The sequence below is a fragment of the Nerophis lumbriciformis genome, linkage group LG11, assembly GCF_033978685.3.
Source record: "Nerophis lumbriciformis linkage group LG11, RoL_Nlum_v2.1, whole genome shotgun sequence".
In the NCBI taxonomy this organism is placed as follows: domain Eukaryota; kingdom Metazoa; phylum Chordata; class Actinopteri; order Syngnathiformes; family Syngnathidae; genus Nerophis; species Nerophis lumbriciformis.
This window is the reverse complement of record NC_084558.2, coordinates 670,828-693,193: the sequence shown is the minus strand read 5'-3', so window position 1 is coordinate 693,193 and position 22,366 is coordinate 670,828. Positions and strand designations below refer to the sequence as shown.

At 44.1% G+C, this 22,366-nt stretch overlaps 1 protein-coding gene across 1 annotated transcript in view; it reads left to right on the top strand.

Annotated features, from left to right (window-relative positions):
* mybpc2b (myosin binding protein Cb) overlaps window positions 1-22,366 on the top strand; it is a 100,897-nt gene that overhangs the window by 69,655 nt on the left and 8,876 nt on the right. Inside the window, exons 12-25 of the mRNA XM_061967696.1 lie at window positions 2,805-2,974; window positions 3,056-3,221; window positions 4,712-4,818; window positions 4,898-4,927; window positions 4,999-5,141; window positions 9,991-10,150; window positions 10,219-10,323; window positions 13,411-13,599; window positions 13,683-13,817; window positions 13,892-14,059; window positions 18,432-18,520; window positions 18,599-18,794; window positions 18,862-19,001; window positions 19,061-19,220. Coding sequence (XP_061823680.1) covers window positions 2,805-2,974; window positions 3,056-3,221; window positions 4,712-4,818; window positions 4,898-4,927; window positions 4,999-5,141; window positions 9,991-10,150; window positions 10,219-10,323; window positions 13,411-13,599; window positions 13,683-13,817; window positions 13,892-14,059; window positions 18,432-18,520; window positions 18,599-18,794; window positions 18,862-19,001; window positions 19,061-19,220 — 1,958 coding nt within the window. The remainder of the gene's footprint in view (window positions 1-2,804; window positions 2,975-3,055; window positions 3,222-4,711; window positions 4,819-4,897; window positions 4,928-4,998; window positions 5,142-9,990; window positions 10,151-10,218; window positions 10,324-13,410; window positions 13,600-13,682; window positions 13,818-13,891; window positions 14,060-18,431; window positions 18,521-18,598; window positions 18,795-18,861; window positions 19,002-19,060; window positions 19,221-22,366) is intronic.

Sequence of the window (22,366 nt, the reverse complement as noted above, 5' to 3'; positions counted from 1 at the left end):
TGTACTGTGCAATCTACTAATAAAAGCTTCAATCAATTCAATCAATCAATCCTGGAAATGACTGTCTTAGAATGGCCAAAGGTATAGATGTGTGTGTCCAAGTTAAAGAAAACGGCAGGCTGTCTTCTTCTAATGGATGTATAACAATCTATGCAAGCTGGGTTACGTTTGCTGTGGTCTGGAACAACATGGCACACAAACAACTATCAGAAATGCAGCCAATATTACATACACATTCTGTGTCATGAGAAATGCAGATATAAATTAAATACACAGAGGATATAGGAAAATAAATGATGCAATACGTACATAAAGCTAGCCTAAATAGCATGTTAGCATCGATTAGCTTGCAGTCATGACCAAATATTAACATTGCTGTATGTATACTTTTGACCCCAGCAGATTTGGTCACATTTTCAGTAGACCCATAATAAATTCATAAAAGAACCAAACTTCATGAATGTTTTTATGTGACCAACAAGTATGTGCTCCAATCACTCTATCACAAACAATGAGAGTTGTAGAAATTACAGATACACAGATACAACTGTATCTACGACGGATACTGCAATACAAAATAGTCTCTCTCTTTTTGATGAAATAACATTAGAGGAACTATTACAGCGTGTAAGTGGGATAAAACAAACAACATGTTTACTTGACCCACTTCCTGGGAAACTTATCAAGGAGCTTTTTGTATTATTAGGTCCATCAGTGCTAAATATTATAAACGTATCACTTTCCTCTGGCACTGTTCCCCTAGCATTCAAGAAAGCGGTTATTCATCCTCTGCTCAAAAGACCTAACCTTGATCCTGACCTCATGGTAAACTACCGACCGGTGTCCCACCTTCCCTTTATTTCGAAAATCCTCGAAAAAATTGTCGCACAGCAGCTAAATGAACACTTAGTGTCTAACAATCTCTGTGAACCTTTTCAATCCGGTTTCAGGGCAAATCACTCTACGGAGACAGCCCTCGCAAAAATGACTAATGATCTACTGCTAACGATGGATTCTGATGCGTCATCTATGTTGCTGCTTCTTGATCTTAGCGCTGCTTTCGATACCGTCGATCATAATATTTTATTAGAGCGTATCAAAACACGTATTGGTATGTCAGACTTAGCTTTGTCGTGGTTTAACTCGTATCTTACTGACAGGATGCAATGCGTCTCCCATAATAATGTGACCTCGGACTATGTTAAGGTAACGTGCGGAGTTCCTCAGGGTTCGGTTCTTGGCCCTGCACTCTTTAGTATTTACATGCTGCCGCTAGGCGACATCATACGCAAATACGGTGTTAGCTTTCACTGTTATGCTGATGACACCCAACTCTACATGCCCCTAAAGCTGACCAACACGCCGGATTGTAGTCAGCTGGAGGCGTGTCTTAATGAAATTAAACAATGGATGTCCGCTAACTTCTTGCAACTCAACGCCAAGAAAACGGAAATGCTGATTATCGGTCCTGCTAAACACCGACATTTATTTAATAATACCACCTTAACATTTGACAACCAAACAATTACACAAGGCGAATCAGTAAAGAATCTGGCTATTATCTTCGACCCAACTCTCTCCTTTGAGTCACACATTAAGAGTGTTACTAAAACGGCCTTCTTTCATCTCCGTAATATCGCTAAAATTCGTTCTATTTTATCCACTAGCGACGCTGAGATCATTATTCATGCGTTCGTTACGTCTCGTCTCGACTACTGTAACGTATTATTTTCGGGTCTCCCTATGTCTAGCATTAAAAAATTACAGTTGGTACAAAATGTAAGGTTTTACTACTTACGTATAAAATACTACACGGTCTAGCTCCGTCCTATCTTGTCGATTGCATTGTACCATATGTCCCGGCAAGAAATCTGCGTTCAAAGAACTCCGGCTTATTAGTGATTCCCAGAGCCCAAAAAAAGTCTGCGGGCTATAGAGCGTTTTCTATTCGGGCTCCAGTACTATGGAATGCCCTCCCGGTAACAATTAGAGATGCTACCTCAGTAGAAGCATTTAAGTCCCATCTTAAAACTCATTTGTATACTCTAGCCTTTAAATAGCCCCCCTGTTAGACCAGTTGATCTGCCGTTTCTTTTCTTTTCTCCTCTGCTCCCCTTTTCCTTGAGGGGGGGGGGGCACAGGTCCGGTGGCCATGGATGAAGTGCTGGCTGTCCAGAGTCGGGACCCGGGGTGGACCGCTCGCCTGTGCATCGGCTGGGAACATCTCTGCGCTGCTGACCCGTCTCCGCTCGGGATGGTGTCCTGCTGGCCCCACTATGGACTGGACTCTTACTATTATGTTGGATCCACTATGGACTGGACTCTCACAATATTATGTCAGACCCACTCGACATCCATTGCTTTCGGTCTCCCCTAGAGGGGGGGGGGGGGTTACCCACATATGCGGTCCTCTCCAAGGTTTCTCATAGTCATTCACATCGACGTCCCACTGGGGTGAGTTTTTCCTTGCCCGTATGTGGGCTTTGTACCGAGGATGTCGTTGTGGCTTGTGCAGCCCTTTGAGACACTTGTGATTTAGGGCTATATAAATAAAGATTGATTGATTGAGATTGATACTGGAAACTCAAGACAGCCATGACATGATGTCTTTCACAAGTGTATGTAAACTTTTGACCACAAGTGTACTGTATATATTACTTCCATTTTGATTATTTTTGTAAACATTTTTTTACATTTCTAAAGTATTTTCTGTTATATTTTCATGTATATATTAACATATGTCATTTTTGCTTACTCGAGGATGTATTTTAATTATATATATCAAATTCAACATTTGCTTGCAGGTTCTTTGAGGATCAGGAAATCCTCAAAGATAGCGATTCTGCTAAGTTCCGTTTCAAGAAAGACGGAAGGAAGCACACGCTCATCATCCTGGAAGCCACGCTTAATGACATCGGCATGTACCACGCTTGGACCAACGGCGGTCATACCAAGGGAGAGCTGGAGGTGGAAGGTACTACCGGGAGTCCATTTCTGTCTTCTTATTGGACACGAACAGCATTGCAAAGATGAACTCGTCTTGTGTGTGGTCCAGAAAAGGAACTGGAGGTGCTGCAGGACATCGCTGATCTGACAGTGAAGGCGACCGACCAGGCTGTGTTCAAGTGCGAGGTGTCAGACGAAAAGGTCACAGGGAAGTGGTTTAAAGATGGCGTGGAGGTGATGCCAAGCGAGCGCTTCAAAATGACTCATATCGGAAGGTACACATGAGGGACGAAACATAACAAATGAAAAGTAGAGATGTCCGATAATATCGAACTGCCGATATCATCGGCCGATAAATGCTTTAAACTGTGATATCGGAAATTATCGGTATCGGTTTCAAAAAGTAAAATGTATGACTTTTTAAAACGTCGATGTACGGAGTGGTACACGGACGTAGGGAGAAGTACAGAGCGCCAATAAACCTTAATCAAATCAAATCAAATCAAATCAACTTTATTTATAGAGCACATTTAAAATTTACCACAGGGGTAGCCAAAGTGCTGTACAATGAGCAGGTTAAAAGATAAAACGAGTACCGAGCAAACACAACACAACACAAACAGAACACGATAAAAAATAAATAATTAAAATAGAATTAATAAAAACATAAAAACATAAAAACAGGATCACAGCAGGTGTATTATGGGGCGCCATTGCAGGATGGATATCACTCAGTGTTAAAAGCCATGGAATAAAAGTATGTTTTTAAGAGAGATTTAAAAACAGGAAGAGAGGAGGCTTGTCTAACACTCAGGGCTAGGTCGTTCCAGAGCTTGGGAGCAGCAACGGCGAAAGCTCCGTCACCTCTAAGCTTCAGCCTTGTGTCAGGGACCGTCAACAGCAGCTGATCGGCTGATCTTAAGGATCGGGTGGGGCAGTAAGACTGAAGGAGGTCGGAGAGATAGGTTGGCGCGAGGTTGTTTAGACATTTAAAAACAAATAAAAGGAGTTTAAAATGTATTCGGTAGCGCACAGGGAGCCAGTGAAGGGACGCTAAAATAGGGGTGATGTGCTCACTGCCTTTGCGTGCCGGCCCAATCACATAATATCTACGGCTTTTCACACACACAATTGAATGCAAGGCATACTTGGTCAACAGCCATACAGGTCACACTGAGGGTGGCCGTATAAACAACTTTTAACACTGTCTCAAATATGCGCCACACTGTGAACCCACACCAAACAAGAATGACAAAACACATTTCGGGAGAACATCCGCACCGTAACACGACATAAACACAACGGAACAAATACCCAGAACCCCTTGCAGCACTAACTCTTCCTGGACGCTACAATATACACCCCCTGCTACCTACCCCCCCACCTCAACCCCGCCCACCTCAACCTCCTCATGCTCTCTCAGGGAGAGCATGTCCCACATTCCAAGATGCTGTTTTGAGGCATGTTAAAACAAATTATGCACTTTGTGACTTCAATAATAAATATGGCAGTGCCATGTTGGCATTTTTTTTTGCCATAACTTGAGTTGATTTATTTTGGAAAACCTTGTTACATTGTTTAATGCATCCAGCGGGGCATCACAACAAAATTAGGCATAATAATGTGTTAATTCCACGACTGTATATATCGGTATCGGTTGATATCGGAATCGGTAATTAAGAGTTGGACAATATCGGCAAAAAAGCCATTATCGGACATCTCTAATGAAAAGCATAGCTGAATAAATGGCTTTAATGTGTGTCAGGTTTCATCGTCTGGTCATTGACGACGTAAAGCCGGGAGATGCTGGAGACTACACATTTGTTCCTGATGGATACGCTCTGTCACTTTCCGCTAAACTCAACTTCCTGGGTGAGAGAGAAATTGCCAAAGTGGCGTGGTTGATCAGCAGCATGCACCACTAAACCGTTTCTTCTTCCGCTTGGAACAGAAATCAAGATCGACTACGTGCCCCGACAAGGTAAGTCCACTTGAACGACCTCAGGAATATTACGAGAAGCTTGCAATGATCCGGCTGTCGCCCACTTCAAGATCCACCAAAGATCCACCTGGACACCACCGGAAACATGGTGTCCCAAAACACCATTATTCTGGTGGCTGGCAACAAGCTGCGTCTGGATGTGGAGATCACAGGAGAACCGGCACCCACCGTGGTCTGGTCCAAAGGAGACGTGGTGAGGATGTAAACACAAACTGCCCAAAACATTTACAAAGATAACAGTAGTCAAATTGCATTGCTTTTAGTTTGGGAGCCATTCCATAGAATCAGTGCCATCCATTTCCTACCGCTTTTCCTTTTCGGGGTTGCGGGGGGTTCGGGCGGTAGGCGGGGTACACCCTCTACAAGTCTCCACCTCATCACAGGGCCAACACAGATAGACAGACAACATTCACACTCACATTCACACACTAGGGGCCAATTTAGTTTTGCCAATCAACCTATCCCCAGGTGCACGTTTTTGGAGGTGGGAGGAAGCCGGAGTACCCGGAGGGAACCCACGCAGTCACGGGGAGAGCATGCAAACTCCACACAGAAAGATCCCGAGCACAGGATCGAACCCAGGTCTTTCGTATTGTGAGGCAGACGCACTTATCGCTCTACTACCGTGCTGCCCAGAATCAGTGCCATTTGACAAAATAATCTCAAATGTGTGTCTTTTCGGACTCTAAATTAACACTAGAGATGTCCGATAATGGCTTTTTTGCCGATATCCGATATTCCCATATTGTCGAACTCTTAATTACCGATTCCGATATCAACCGATACCGATATATACCGTCGTGGAATTAACACATTATTATGCCTAATTTTGTTGTGATGCCCCGCTGGATGCATTAAACAATGTAACAAGGTTTTCCAAAATAAATCAACTCAAGTTATGGAAATAAATGCCAACTTTGCACTGCCATATTTATTATTGAAGTTTTTTTAACATGCCTCAAAACAGCAGCTTGGAATTTGGGACATGCTCTCCCTGAGAGAGCATGAGGAGGTTGAGGTGGGCGGGGTTGGGGGGCGGAGGGTAGGGGATAGCGGGGGGTGTATATTGTAGCGTCCCGGAAGAGTTAGTGCTGCAAGGGGTTCTGGGTATTTGTTCTGTTGTGTTTATGTTGTGTTACGGTGCGGATGTTCTCCCGAAATGTGGTTGTCATTCTCGTTTGGCGTGGGTTCACAGTGTGGCGCATATTTGTAACAGTGTTAAAGTTGTTTATGCGGCCACCCTCAGTGTGACCTGCATGGCTGTTGACCAAGTATGCTTGCATTCACTTGTGTGTGTGAAAAGCCGTAGATATAATGTGACTGGGCCGGCACGCAAAGGCAGTGCCTTTAAGGTTTATTGCCGCTTTGTACTCCTCCCTACGTCCGTGTACACAGCGGCGTTAAAAAAAGTCATAAATTGTACTTTTTGAAGCCGATACCGATAATTTTGAAACCGATACCGATAATTTACGATATTACATTTTAAAGCATTTATCGGCCGATAATATCGGCAGTCCGATATTATCGGACATCCCTAATTAACACCCATATTAGACACTCAAACAGGTGTATTGGCCCATTTCTGGCAACTTTATTTTTTTATTTTTTGTGAGCCAATGACAACTAATTTGAGTAACAGGACTGGAGGCAACACGAGTGAGTTTTCAGCACAGAGTCCACAAATACATGAGATATAGCAACATGGCGTTTATACTAACACGTAAACACATAACAAATGGTCATTTAACAATCACCTCGGCCTCACCATGGTCTGAATGATGCAATTTCCTAGGGGCCATGTGGCTTGGGAAATATTTACATTTTTTTCAGAGGGAGTGATGTGTTAGAGCAGACCTGGGCAAAATACGGCCCGCGGGCCACACGCGGCCCCTTAAGATTTTCAATCACATAATATCTACGGTTTTTGCACAAACACAAATGAATGCAATGGTCAACAGCCATACAGGTCACACTGAGGGTGGCCGTATAAACAACTTTAACAGTGTTACAAATATGCGCCACACTGTGAACCCACACCAAACGAGAATGACAAACACATTTCGGGAGAACATTTGCACCGTAACACAACATAAAAACAACAGAACTTATACTCAGAACCCCTTGCAGCACTAACTCTTCCGGGACGCTATAATATACACCCCCCGCTATCCCCTACCCCCTCCACCTCAACCCCGCCCACCTCAAACTTCTTATGCTCTCTCAGGGAGAGCATGTCCCAAATTCCAAGCTGCTGTTTTGAGGCATGTTAAAAAAAATAATGCACTTTGTGACTTCAATAATAAATATGTCAGTGCCATGTTGGCATTTTTTTTGCCATAACTTGAGTTGATTTATTTTGGAAAACCCTGTAACATTGTTTAAAGCATCCAGCGGGGCATCACAAGAATATTAGGCATAATAATGTGTTAATTCCACGACTGTATACATCGTATCGGTTGATATCGGAATTGGTCATTAAGAGTTGGACAATATCGGAATATCGGTTTTCTGCAAAAAAAAAAAAAAGCCATTAACGGACATCTCTAATTAAAAGGGAGCAAACCATTCACTTTCTGAATAAAATCAATTAGTGATCGTTGAAGTCCCCACTTGCTACATACAGTAGCCAACATTTTAATAAAACTACAAAGCCATGCATTTTTATTATGGGCTCATTTTGCCACTGAGGTCTCCATCCGGTTCCTAAGAAATACAAAGTTGATCTGGCTTCAAGTTTCTCTGCATGGTTCACTGTTCTGAAATAGCTTCAGGACAAACATGAGCCCTGCTTCTAACTTTAGACGAAGATATTTTCACTCTACTCCCTTAAAGCACACGTGACCATGGATGCATATGCTATATTCCTCAAATAGGTTCAATCAATCAATCAATCAATGTTTATTTATATAGCCCTAAATCACAAGTGTCTCAAAGGGCTGCACAAGCCACAACGACATCCTCGGTATAGCCCACATAAGGGCAAGGAAAAACTCACCCCAGTGGGACGTCGATGTGAATGACTATGAGAAACCTTGGAGAGGACCGCATATGTGGATAACCCCCCCCCTCTAGGGGAGACCGAAAGCAATGGATGTCGAGTGGGTCTGACATAATATTGTGAGAGTCCAGTCCATAGTGGATCCAGCATAACAGTAAGAGTCCAGTCCACAGTGGGGTCAGCAGGAAACCATCCCGAGCGGAGACGGGTCAGCAGCGCAGAGATGTTCCCAACCAATATACAGGCGAGCGGTTCACCCCGGGTACCGACCCCGGACAGCCAGCACCCCATCCATGGCCACCGGATCTGTGTGTCTTCCCCTCCACAAGGGATAGGGGGGAGCAGAGGAGAAAAGAAAAGAAACGGCAGATCAACTGGTCTTAAAAAGGGGGGCTATTCAAAGGCTAGAGTATACAAATGAGTTTTGAGATGGGACTTAAATGTTTCTACTGAGGTAGCATCTCTAATTGTTACCGGGAGGGCATTCCATAGTACTGGAGCCCGAATAGAAAACGCTCTACAGCCCGCAGACTTTTTTTGGGCTCTGGGAATCACTAATAAGCCGGAGTTCTTTGAACGCAGATTTCTTGCCGGGACATATGGTACAATACAATCGGTAAGATAGGCTGGAGCTAGACCGTGTAGTATTTTATACGTAAGTAGTAAAACCTTAAAGTCGCATCTTAAGTGCACAGGAAGCCAGTGCAGGTGAGCCAGTATAGGCGTAATATGATCAAACTTTCTTGTTCTTGTCAAAAGTCTAGCAGCCGCATTTTGTACCAACTGTAATCTTTTAATGCTAGACATAGGGAGACCCGAAAATAATACGTTACAGTAATCGAGACGAGACGTAACGAACGCATGAATAATGATCTCAGCGTCGCTAGTGGACAAAATGGAACGAATTTTAGCGATATTACGGAGATGAAAGAAGGCCGTTTTAGTAACACTCTTAATGTGTGACTCAAAGGAGAGAGTTGGGTCGAAGATAATACCCAGATTCTTTACTGAGTCGCTTTGTGTAATTGTTTGGTTGTCAAATGTTAAGGTGGTATTATCAAATAAATGTCGGTGTTTAGCAGGACCGATAATCAGCATTTCCGTTTTCTTAGTGTTGAGTTGCAAGAAGTTAGCGGACATCCATTGTTTAATTTCATTAAGACACGCCTCCAGCTGACTACAATCCGGCGTGTTGGTCAGCTTTAGGGGCATGTAGAGTTGGGTGTCATCAGCATAGCAATGAAAGCTAACACCGTATTTGCGTATGATGTCGCCTAGCGGCAGCATGTAAATACTAAAAAGTGCAGGGCCAAGAACCGAACCTTGGGGGACTCCGCACGTTACCTTAACATAGTCCGAGGTCACATTGTTATGGGAGACGCACTGCATCCTGTCAGTAAGATAAGAGTTAAACCACGACAAGGCTAAGTCTGACATACCAATACGTGTTTTGATACGCTCTAATAAAATATTATGATCGACGGTTTCGAAAGCAGCGCTAAGATCAAGAAGCAGCAACATAGATGACGCATCAGAATCCATCGTTAGCAGTAGATCATTAGTCATTTTTGCGAGGGCTGTCTCCGTAGAGTGATTTGCCCTGAAACCGGATTGAAAAGGTTCACAGAGATTGTTAGACATTAAGTGTTCATTTAGCTGCTGTGCGACAATTTTTTCGAGGATTTTCGAGATAAACGGAAGGTGGGACACCGGCCGGTAGTTTACCATGAGGTCAGGATCGAGGTTAGGTCTTTTGAGCAAAGGATGAATAACTGCTTTTTTGAATGCTAGTGGAACAGTGCCAGAGGAAAGTGATAAGTTTATAATATTTAGCACTGATGGACCTAATAATACAAAAAGCTCCTTAATAAGGTTGAGCCTACTCTATAGATGCCGTACCCCAATTCATCCATGCGTGTGTCATCCATCAAAAATGTGGCCGTTAGACATTATTTACACACGAGGCATGGCATCTGTAAAGCGGAAAGGGCAACACAATTGTAAAAAACCTCACCCCAAAAAAATGCCATTTCCTGTCTGTTAGCCAATCACAGAGAGCAGCGGGCGAGTGAGGGTGGAGAGCAGGAAGGACCTGAGTTGCTTCGTCATAGAGGGCGCCGAACGGGAGGATGAGGGCAACTACACCATCGTCGTGACCAACCCCGCTGGAGAAGACAGGGCCAAGTTGTTTGTGAAAATCGTCGGTATGTAAAGACCGCCATGATTCAACATGGACCATGCTGTGAGGGACATCTTGATGTCTGAATTTCAGATGTGCCCGACCCTCCTGAGCATGTCAAGTGCACATCGGTGGGAGAAGACTGTGCCTCCATCATCTGGGAGGCTCCTAAGTTTGATGGTGGTGCACCAATCAAGGGTGAAGAACAAAGGCTTTTTACGGTTTTTGGAATTTTGCCCATCTTTCATAATCTTTATATGTGACAAGAACACACGCCTTTCCTTTTTTCTGTGCGTTCTAAATAGTGAAACATTCTTCGTAAGAGGCAGCTAAAAAAGCAGGTGAAGCTCAGTGGCCTTGTGGTTAGAGTGTCCGCCCTGAGATCGGCCGAGTTATACCAAAGACTATAAAAACGGGACCCATTGCCTCCCTGCTTGGCACGCATCATCAAGGGTTGGAATTGGGGGTTAAATCACCAAAATGATTCCCGAGCGCGGCCACCGCTGCTGCTCACTGCTCCCCTCACCTCCCAGGGGTTGGAACAAGGGGATGGGTCAAATGCAGAGGGTAATTTCACCACACCTAGTGTACATTAACGTTTAACAAACATTCAGAAACCTCCAACACCGTTTTATATACGTGCTGTAAGTATATACAGGTAAAAGCCAGTAAATTAGAATATTTTGAAAAACTTGATTTATTTCAGTAATTGCATTCAAAAGGTGTAACTTGTACATTATATTTATTCATTGCACACAGACGGATGCATTCAAATGATTATTTCATTTAATTTTGATGATTTGAAGTGGCAACAAATGAAAATCCAAAATTCCGTGTGTCACAAAATTAGAATATTGTGTAAGGCTAATACAAAAAAGGGATTTTTAGAAATGTTGGCCAACTGAAAAGTATGAAAATGAAAAATATGAGCATGTACAATACTCAATACTTGGTTGGAGCTCCTTTTGCCTCAATTACTGCGTTAATGCGGCGTGGCATGGAGTCGATGAGTTTCTGGCACTGCTCAGGTGTTATGAGAGCCCAGGTTGCTCTGATAGTGGCCTTCAACTCTTCTGCGTTTTTGGGTCTGGCATTCTGCATCTTCCTTTTCACAATACCCCACAGATTTTCTATGGGGCTAAGGTCAGGGGAGTTGGCGGGCCAATTTAGAACAGAAATACCATGGTCCGTAAACCAGACACGGGTAGATTTTGCGCTGTGTGCAGGCGCCAAGTCCTGTTGGAACTTGAAATCTCCATCTCCATAGAGCAGGTCAGCAGCAGGAAGCATGAAGTGCTCTAAAACTTGCTGGTAGACGGCTGCGTTGACCCTGGATCTCAGGAAACAGAGTGGACCGACACCAGCAGATGACATGGCACCCCAAACCATCACCCAACCATGCAAATTTTGCATTTCCTTTGGAAATCGAGGTCCCAGAGTCTGGAGGAAGACAGGAGAGGCACAGGATCCACGTTGCCTGAAGTCTAGTGTAAAGTTTCCACCATCAGTGATGGTTTGGGGTGCCATGTCATCTGCTGGTGTCGGTCCACTCTGTTTCCTGAGATCCAGGGTCAACGCAGCCGTCTACCAGCAAGTTTTAGAGCACTTCATGCTTCCTGCTGCTGACCTGCTCTATGGAGATGGAGATTTCAAGTTCCAACAGGACTTGGCGCCTGCACACAGCGCAAAATCTACCCGTGCCTGGTTTACGGACCATGGTATTTCTGTTCTAAATTGGCCCGCCAACTCCCCTGACCTTAGCCCCATAGAAAATCTGTGGGGTATTGTGAAAAGGAAGATGCAGAATGCCAGACCCAAAAACGCAGAAGAGTTGAAGGCCACTATCAGAGCAACCTGGGCTCTCATAACACCTGAGCAGTGCCAGAAACTCATCGACTCCATGCCACGCCGCATTAACGCAGTAATTGAGGCAAAAGGAGCTCCAACCAAGTATTGAGTATTGTACATGCTCATATTTTTCATTTTCATACTTTTCAGTTGGCCAACATTTCTAAAAATCCCTTTTTTGTATTAGCCTTAAGTAATATTCTAATTTTGTGACACACGGAATTTTGGATTTTCATTTGTTGCCACTTCAAATCATCACAATTAAATGAAATAAACATTTGAATGCATCAGTCTGTGTGCAATGAATAAATATAATGTACAAGTTACACCTTTTGAATGCAATTACTGAAATAAATAAAGTTTTTCAAAATATTCTAATTTACTGGCTTTTACCTGTAATGTAGGAACCAGAATATTAATAACAGAAAGAAACAACCCTTTTGTGTTAATGAGTGTGAATGAGTGTAACTGGGGGAGGAAGGTTTTTTGGGTTGGTGCACTAACTGTAAGTGTATCTTGTGTTTTTTATGTTGATTTAATTAAAAAAAAAAAAAAAAAAAGAAACAAAAAAAGGATACCGATAATAAAAAAACGATACAGATAATTTCCTATATTATATTTTAACACATTTATCGGCAGGCCGATATTATCGGACATCTCTAGAATAAACGCAATATTTTATTTTTCAATATTATTATTCATGCTAAAATTAAGATTATGATGTAAAATCACTGACTAAAAACAAGTAAATAGCTCTTAAAACTAGAGAAATTTCCAGATTTTTTTTTTTTAAATCTTTGCAAATGGCAAATAATTTGCATTGAAGTAACAGGCACATTATGATTACATGTAATATTGACAGCATTTTGATTTCACAGAGTGCGTAGCAACTAATAAATATCAAAAACAATGATTCACAATGTCCGCTTTCACTGGGAGGCCAAATGATGGGATGGTTGTATCTTTCAGCACTAGGGCTCTCCTTGAGTTGGGCAAATTCAGATCAAAAATACTTCCTAGTGATGTTGCTGTGATCCTTTGCTGCGTTCCATTTGTTGAGAGCCAAGTTAAGAGCCATACACTATCAAGTAGGGTGGAGTGTGGATTTTTAATGTAATGGCGGGTCACAACCAACGCCATTAGCAGAGGAGTAGTGTGAGCAAGGCTGTGTGTCACTACGCCATAAAAGTAGTTCCTCGTTGTTAGCTCTTACAATAGCAATACTGAAGCGTTTTTGGCGGTTTTTGGATGTTTCTACGGAGCGCTTTGTAAGTGGAGTAGATGGATCCTCTTACATGCATTGTAAGCTGCCTTGTACTAGCAGTTTTTCTCTATTTAGAATGAACAGAAAAGGAAAAGACGTGTGTGGGATTGTGGAAGGCCAAAATTCCCCTTCTCAATACGTTACATTTGTTCTAAAGGCTTTTACTCCATCAGGTTACCTCATGGAGAGAAAGAAGAAAGGTTCCTCCAGGTGGACAAAGCTTAACTTCGACGTGTACGAATCAACCACGTACGAGGCCAAGAGAATGATCGAAGGTGTTCTCTACGAGATGAGGGTGTTCGCCGTCAACAGCATCGGCTTGTCCCAGCCAAGTCCCACCTCCAAGCCCTTCATGCCTATCGGTAGGCGTCATGGCCGTCGCACTTCCTGTCAACCAAATTCTTCCGTCCTCTGCCACTCACTGGCTTCTTCCTGTGACCCTCAGCCCCGACAAGTGAGCCGACACGTCTGATGGTGCACGACGTGACGGACACCACGTGCCACCTGAAGTGGCTCGCGCCGGAGAGGATAGGAGCCGGCGGCCTGGACGGCTACGTGATCGAATACTGCAAAGAAGGAGGTCCATAAAAGATAGATGAAAGACTCAAATGTGTTTTTTTTTTGTGTGTTGCATTCATTTCTTAATATTTGCAGACACGGAGTGGGCGGTGGCCAATACTGACTTGTGCGAAAAGCAGAGCTATGTGGTGCGCGGACTTCCTGTTGGGGAGAAGATCAACTTCCGGGTGGTGGCGGTGAACATTGCAGGGCGCAGTCCTCCGGCTGTCATGGCGGAGCCTGTCACTGTCCGTGAGATCACGGGTGAGTGATCACGTTACGTCTGTGTGGGTATTTGTATTGTAGTTACCAGGTTCTTCAAGCAAATACTGGCCACAATACTACAGCACTCCCCAAGTGGGACTGTTGTACCGAGACCCCCAGCACAGGGTGGCCCCTGGGCTTTTGTTAAGATTTTTTTTTTCCTATTTAAATATGCAAATTATAAAAACATTTGATAAAAAATCTATATAGCTTGAAAGTTCTATAATAAGGTTGCTTGAATCAAAATAAGAATGTATAAGACGATACCTACACCCCCCTATGAAAAATGCAACACTCAGCACCAGAATTTTGGAACAAAGATGAGGTGATGGAAAAATATGTATCTATTTTTGCATTGAAGAAATGTATGTTTAAGATTCACTTCTGTATCTTATTGCCCATAACTGCGGCACACTCAAGGATCCTAGATTAAAGTTAGAAACAGAGGTGTCACAAGTTTTTAAAGACAGGGGGAGACTTACCAGAGGTGTGGACTCGAGTCACATGACTTGGACTCGAGTCATGAATTTGATGACTTTAGACTCGACTTGACAAAATGTAAAAAGACTTGCAACTCGACTTAGACTTTAACATCAATGACTTGTGACTTCACTTGGACTTGAGCCTTTTGAATTGACATGACTTGACATGACTTGCTACTTTCCCCAAAACCCAAAGATGAAAAAGTTATTCGGGAGCGCTCCGTATTTTTCATTGTGTACTTGTCTATCAGCGTTGCGTGTGTCAGCTGGTGTGGTCTCAGTACAACAGCCAATCAAATTAGATCTACTTTGTTTTCATCACACAGCATTCATCCAATCAAATTGCAGGACAACCAACGAAGAAGACATGTCCAAACCACACGCCAGTGAACAAAAAATGATACCTAAAATAATTTTGTTTGGGTATAAAAATTACGAGGTGGTCAACACAAAACGGTTTGCAGTATGCAACACATGCGGTTCGAAAATTACTGATGGAGAGGCAACAACTTCCAACTTCGTCCGGCATTTGAAGTTGCACAAAGAACGGTAAGTTTTGAATGTAAGATAACGTTTATTGGCTAAGTAACGTGACTTTTATTTGCTGTGTAGTTAAATCAGTGAGGCTGTAAACTCACTGCTAACGTTATAACGTTATTGCAAACACGGGAATCTGTTGCAGTTCACTACCTTATTCATACTTTTTGTTCAGTGATTTTTTTTAAGCAGGGTTACGTTAGTCAATATATCACACGTAACGTTAGACGGCGGTCAGCAGCACCGCGTATTTTAGCCACCTAAAAAAAGACAAAAATAGTCAAATAAAGGTCAGTTAAAATGTATACTATATTATGAATATGTGTACCGTTTTAGCTAGCTTTCTGACATACTGTTGGTTGTTTACCTCAGTGGTCCTCAACCACCGGGCCGCGGCCCGGTACTGGTCCGTGGATCGATTGGTATCGGGCCGCACAAGAAATAATTTCTTTTTTTTTCTTTTTTTAATTAAATCAACATAAAGAACACAAGATACACTTACAAGTAGTGCATCAACCCAAAACAACTCTCTCCCCCCTTTTGTTCTGGGCATTGAACATGAAGACTCTTCCTTCACTGTTCCGAGTGGCCATGAGAGTCTTGGCAGTGCCTGCCTCCAGTGCTCCAGTGGAGCGAGTTTTCAGCCATGGTGGCATCATACTACGCCCCCATCGTGCACAAATGACTGACAGACTCTTGGCTAATTTGGTCTTTTGCAAATGCAATGCAGCATAGGGCCCTGACATATAAAAAGTACAACTTTTTTGTTATGTTCACGTATATGTCATGTTTTTTCAATGTTAACACTTTTGTACAAATAAGTACATTTGCACTTTATTTTTCAATGTGTTTGTTCTGTAAAGGAATGAGTTAATGTTTAAAATGACTGGTTAATAGTGCTATTATAAAGTGCAATGTCAGCACAATTTTCTTTCCTGCAATTTAAAATGCACTTGTTTTAATAAATAAATACAGCGTTTGAAAAGCATACACAATCTGTGTTAATATATTAGTCTGTGGTTAAAAGGACTTGAAAGGACTCGAAACTCAAAATGCAGGACTTAGGACTTGACTTGAGACTTTCCAGTCTTGACTTTGGACTTGACTCGGGGCTTGCCTGTCTTGACTCGGGACTTGACTCGGACTTGAGGGCAAAGACTTGAGACTTACTTGTGACTTGCAAAACAATGACTTGGTCCCACCTCTGAGACTTACCCCCCAGGAGATGCAGTCACAATAATATAATTAAAGCTGCAAGCAGCGATGGACGGGGCCGACTTTGACGGCACATAAAATCCAAACCGGAGCAGTATTTAAAACTCTTTGGTCATCTTTTAATCAGAAGGGTTCAATCTCTCTCCTGTGCTAGTTTGAAGCCGACACGGCAAACGCACTCAGAGGAGATAATGTTTGAAAAAAGGTGACCGGTTTTTACAAAACTTTTGTTTTGAAGGGGAAATTGCTAACTTCCTGTTGATTTTTGCTGGGGGTTGTCAAAATATGAAATGTAGGTCTAAGTGAGACCTACATAGAGGTTTTTGTTTCATGTTTATAAGACATTCCTACTGGAAGTTACAGGCAGTTTTGTCTGAGTTTTCTTGCTAGGAGCAGCTGTGTCTGTGTTTTCTTCCTAGGGGGCGCTAGAGCGCAATTTTGAGTTTTGGGGTTGGTTTTTTTTATTAGATCGCAATTTTTGCCAGTCCTGATGTGTGTGTCCAGTTTGGTGAGGCATGTTAAGGGGGTCAAATTACAGCTCAAAGAAGCAAAAGTGACTGTTTTTACTAACTGTTTGTTTTGAATGGGGGAATTGCCAACTTACTGTTGATTTTTGCTGAAGGATGTCAGTGTATGAAATCTAGGTCTAAGTCAGACGTACATAGAGGTTTTTTGTTTTTGTTTTTTTATTAGATGGCAATTTTTGCCAGTCCTGATGTGTGTGTCAAATATGGTGAGTTTTGAAGCATGTTAAGGGGGTCAAATTACAGCTCAAAGAGGCAGCGGAATAATAATAATAAAACCTTACAATTACAATAGGGTCCTCTGTCCCAAAGGGACATTGCGGTCCCTAATAATATCAACAGTTATGTATTATTGTGATTCATACTGCCCTTTGATGATAATCCTACGTGAATCAGCTAATCTCTACTTTACTTTCTGAAGTACAGAAAAACTTGACAGATTTATAATCATATTTAAGTGAATAATGACTAATAATAATTATTTAACAAGAATATTTAAGATTTTTGGCGACTATAACAGTACACACAGTTTGAACAGTAACACTGTGTTTGAATATTTAATTAAGTAAATCTTTTGGCATACCACTAGAAGGAGCCTGCGTATGACTACAGTTTAAAGTTTAAATTAAAATTGAAGTCCCAACGATAGTCCCACACACTAGGTGTGGTGAAATTATCCTCTGCATTCGACCCATCACCCTTGTTCACCCCCCTGGGAGGTGAGGGGAGCAGTGAGCAGCAGCAGTGGCCATGCTCAGGAATCATTTTTGTGATTTAACTCCCAATTCCAATCCTTGATGCTGAGTGCCAAGCAGAGAGGCAATGGGTCCCATCTATATAGTCTTTGGTATGACTCGGCCGGGGTTTGAACTCACAACCTTCCAGTCTCAGGGCGGACACTCACTAACCACAAGGCCACTGAGCAGGTTTACAGCTAATTTCAATCTGTAAATCGTGTGACGTTTTTATCCATTTTTTCTCTCTTTTATTTGTTTGTATGTCTTTTAATATGTAGCAAATTGATGTCAAATCAATAGTGAATTATAAATAAAAGTTATTATACCTACTCAGTGGCCTAGTGGTTAGAGTGTCCGCCCTGAGATCGGTAGGTTGTGGGTTCAAACCCCGGCCGAGTCATACCAAAGACTATAAAAATGGGACCCATTACCTCCCTGCTTGGCACTCAGTATCAAGGGTTGGAATTGGGGGTTAAATCACCAAAAATGATTCCCGGGCGCGGCCACCGCTGCTGCCCACTGCTCCCCTCACCTCCCAGGGGGTGATCAAGGGTGATGGGTTAAATGCAGAGAATAATTTCACCACACCTAGTGTGTGTGTGACAATCATTGGTACTTTAACTTTAACTTTAACTTTATTATTATTATTGTTGTAGTGATACAGGTACCGAAATTTTAGAATCACTGTTCTAAATATGTTATCCCATCCTTAGTCCAAAACCTAACTCAGTTTTTACATGTGTTTTAAAAAAGCTAGTTTCATCTAAATCAAGCAATATTATTGTTTTACTGCCTGTAAACATACCAAGGGTGGCAATGTTGGGTTTAGGGTTGGGTGGGGGTACAACATTACTAAATGACTGTCAATCAAATGTAGAGCATCCTAAAATCCGCCTCCCACGTGAGCTGAGGACAAAGTACATCAGGAGAGTGGGAGAGAAGATCAACCTGACCATCCCCTTCCAGGTTAGAGAGAAAGCCCCTTTTTTTGGGTCATCCATAAACCTTGTGGATTGTAAACAATACATCATGAATGTCTGACAGGGTAAACCACGTCCCGTTGCAACCTGGTTCAAGGACGGCCAACCTATTGACCCTAAAACGGTCAATGTCCGCAACTCCAACGTGGACAGCATCCTCTTCATCCGCTCGGCAGAACGCGAGCACTCCGGAACGTTCGAGCTGCTTCTGAAGATAGAGAACATGGAGGACAGGGCCAGTTTCCAGCTCAGAGTCGTTGGTAAGTGCACTTTGAAAGAAAATCGCCGGGTCAAATTGCGCTGATCACGTTGTGTTGGTTCAATTAGAAAAGCCGGGACCTCCTTTGAATTTGAGGGTGACGGACGTGTGGGGCTTTAACGCCGCGCTGGAGTGGGCACCCCCCACCGACGACGGCAACTGTGAGGTCACTGGCTACACCATCCAGAAGGCCGACATGAAAACAAAGGTGAGGCGAAAGCTTTACCAACGGTGAACCGGACATAGACTATGTGGTCTTTTCTCCAGGAGTGGTTCACCATTTACGAACACAACCGACAGACGCACTGCACGGCCTCCGACCTCATCATGGGCAACGAGTACATGTTCCGCGTCTACAGCGAGAACCTGTGCGGCCTGAGCGAGGAGCCTCGGCACAGCAAGAACACGGCTGTCATCGCCAAGACAGGTTTGAGGAAATAAGATTCGGAATTGGAGAGGGTGTTATTCCGAGCAGGGTTAGGGTTAGGGTTAGGGTTAGGGTTAGGGTTAGGGTTAGGGTTAACCCGGTAGGAGGCCACGGGTTAGGGTTAGGGTTAGGGTTAGGGTTAGGGTTAACCCTAACCCTAACCCTAGGGTTAGGGCTAGGGTTAGGGTTAGGGTTAGGGTTAGGGTTAGGGTTAGGGTTAGGGTTAACCCGGTAGGAGGCCACGGGTTAGGGTTAGGGTTAGGGTTAGGGTTAGGGTTAACCCTAACCCTAACCCTAGGGTTAGGGCTAGGGTTAGGGTTAGGGTTAGGGTTAGGGTTAGGGTTAACCCGGTAGGAGGCCACGGGTTAGGGTTAGGGTTAGGGTTAGGGTTAGGGTTAGGGTTAGGGTTAGGGTTAGGGTTAACCCTAACCCTAACCCTAGGGTTAGGGCTAGGGTTAGGGTTAGGGTTAGGGTTAGGGTTAGGGTTAACCCGGTAGGAGGCCACGGGTTAGGGTTAGGGTTAGGGTTAGGGTTAGGGTTAGGGTTAGGGTTAGGGTTAACCCGGTAGGAGGCCACGGGTTAGGGTTAGGGTTAGGGTTAGGGTTAGGGTTAACCCTAACCCTAACCCTAGGGTTAGGGCTAGGGTTAGGGTTAGGGTTAGGGTTAGGGTTAGGGTTAGGGTTAACCCGGTAGGAGGCCACGGGTTAGGGTTAGGGTTAGGGTTAGGGTTAGGGTTAGGGTTAGGGTTAACCCTAACCCTAACCCTAACCCTAACCCTAACCCTAACCCTAACCCTAACCCGTGGCCTCCTACCGGTCGGACGTGCCCTAAACACCTCCTTAGGGAGGCGCTCGGGTGGCATCCTGACCAGATGCCCGAACCACCTCATCTAACTCCTCTCGATGTGGAGGAGCAGCGGCTTTACTTTGAGTTCCCCCCGGATGACAGAGCTTCTCACCCTATCTCTAAGGGAGAGCCCCGCCACCCGGCGGAGGAAACTCATTTCGGCCGCTTGTACCCGTGATCTTGTCCTTTCGGTCATAACCCAAAGCTCATGACCATAGGTGAGGATGGGAACGTGGATTGACCGGTAAATTGAGAGCTTTGCCTTCCGGCTCAGCTCCTTCTTCACCACAACGGATCGATACAGCGTCCGCATTACTGAAGACGCCGCACCGATCCGCCTGTCGATCTCACGATCCACTCTTCCCTCACTCGTGAACAAGACTCCGAGGTACTTGAACTCCTCCACTTGGGGCAAGATCTCCTCCCCAACCCGGAGATGGCACTCCACCCTTTTCCGGGCGAGAACCATGGACTCGGACTTGGAGGTGCTGATTCTCATCCCAGTCGCTTCACACTCAGCTGCGAACCGATCCAGTGAGAGCTGAAGATCCTGGCCAGATGAAGCCATCAGGACCAAATCATCTGCAAAAAGCAGAGACCTAATCCTGCAGCCACCAAACCGGATCCCCTCAACGCCTTGACTGCGCCTAGAAATTCTGTCCATAAAAGTTATGAACAGAATCGGTGACAAAGGGCAGCCTTGGCGGAGTCCAACCCTCACCGGAAACGTGTCCGACTTACTGCCGGCAATGCGAACCAAGCTCTGACACTGATCATACAGGGAGCGGACCGCCACAATCAGACAGTCCGAAACCCCATACTCTCTGAGCACTCCCCACAGGACTTCCCGAGGGACACGGTCGAATGCCTTCTCCAAGTCCACAAAGCACATGTAGACTGGTTGGGCAAACTCCCATGCACCCTCAAGGACCCTGCCGAGAGTATAGAGCTGGTCCACAGTTCCACGACCAGGACGAAAACCACACTGTTCCTCCTGATTCCGAGGTTCGACTATCCGGCGTAGCCTCCTCTCCAGTACACCTGAATAGACCTTACCGGGAAGGCTGAGGAGTGTGATCCCACGATAGTTAGAACACACCCTCCGGTTCCCCTTTTTTAAAGAGAGGAACCACCACCCCGGTCTGCCAATCCAGAGGTACCTGGATTGGCAGACCGCCTGCCTCACCACATGATATGTTTTTCCACACAATCCATGAATTTTAATATTATTGAGAACCTGGTATGTATTTTATTTAGCTATCTGTGTCAAGCAATTTGTCGACTAGCACGTATTTACCATATATTCACAATACACCCAAGGGATATACTGTACACTATATTGCCTAAAGTATTTGGCCACCTGCCTTGACTCACATATGAACTTGAAGTGCCATCCCATTCCTAACCCATAGGGTTTAATATGATGTCGGTCCACCTTTTTCAGCTATTACAGCTTCAACTCTTCTGGGAAGGCTGTCCAGAAGGTTGTGGAGTGTGTTTATAGAAATTGTTGACCATTCTTCCACACACTGATGTTGGTCGAGAAGGCCTGGCTCTCAGTCTTTCTTCTAATTCATCCCATCGGTGTTCTATCGAGTTCAGGTCAAGACTCTGGGCAGGCCAGTCAAGTTCATCCACACCAGGCTCTGTCATCCATGTCTTTATGGACCTTGCTTTGTGCACTGGTGCACAGTCATGTTAAAAGAAGAAGTGGCCCCGCTCCAAACTGTTCCCACAAGCATGGAATTGTCCAAAATGTTTTGGTATCCTGGAGCATTCAAAGTTCCTTTCACTGAAACTAAGGGGCCAAGCCCAACTCCTGAAAAACAACCCCTCACCATAATTCTTCCTCCACCAAATTTCACACTCGGCACAATGCAGTCCGAAATGTAGCGTTCTCCTGGCAACCTCCAAACCCAGACTGGTCCATCAGATTGCCAGATGGAAAAGTGTGATTCATCACTCCAGAGAAGGCGTCTCCACTGCTCTAGAGTCCAGTGGCGACGTGCTTTACACCACTGCATCCCACGCTTTGCATTGGACTTGGTGATGTATGGCTTAGATGCAGCTGCTCGGCCATGGAAACCCATTCCATGAAGCTCTCTGCGTACTGTACGTGGGCTAATTGGAAGGTCACATGAAGTTTGGAGCTCTGTAGCAACTGACTGTGCAGAAAGTCTTTGCACTATGCGCTTCAGCATCCGCTGACCTCTCTCTGTCAGTTTACGTGGCCTACCACTTCGTGGCTGAGTTGTTGTTGTTCCCAAATTCTTCCATTTTCTTACAATAAAGCCAACAGT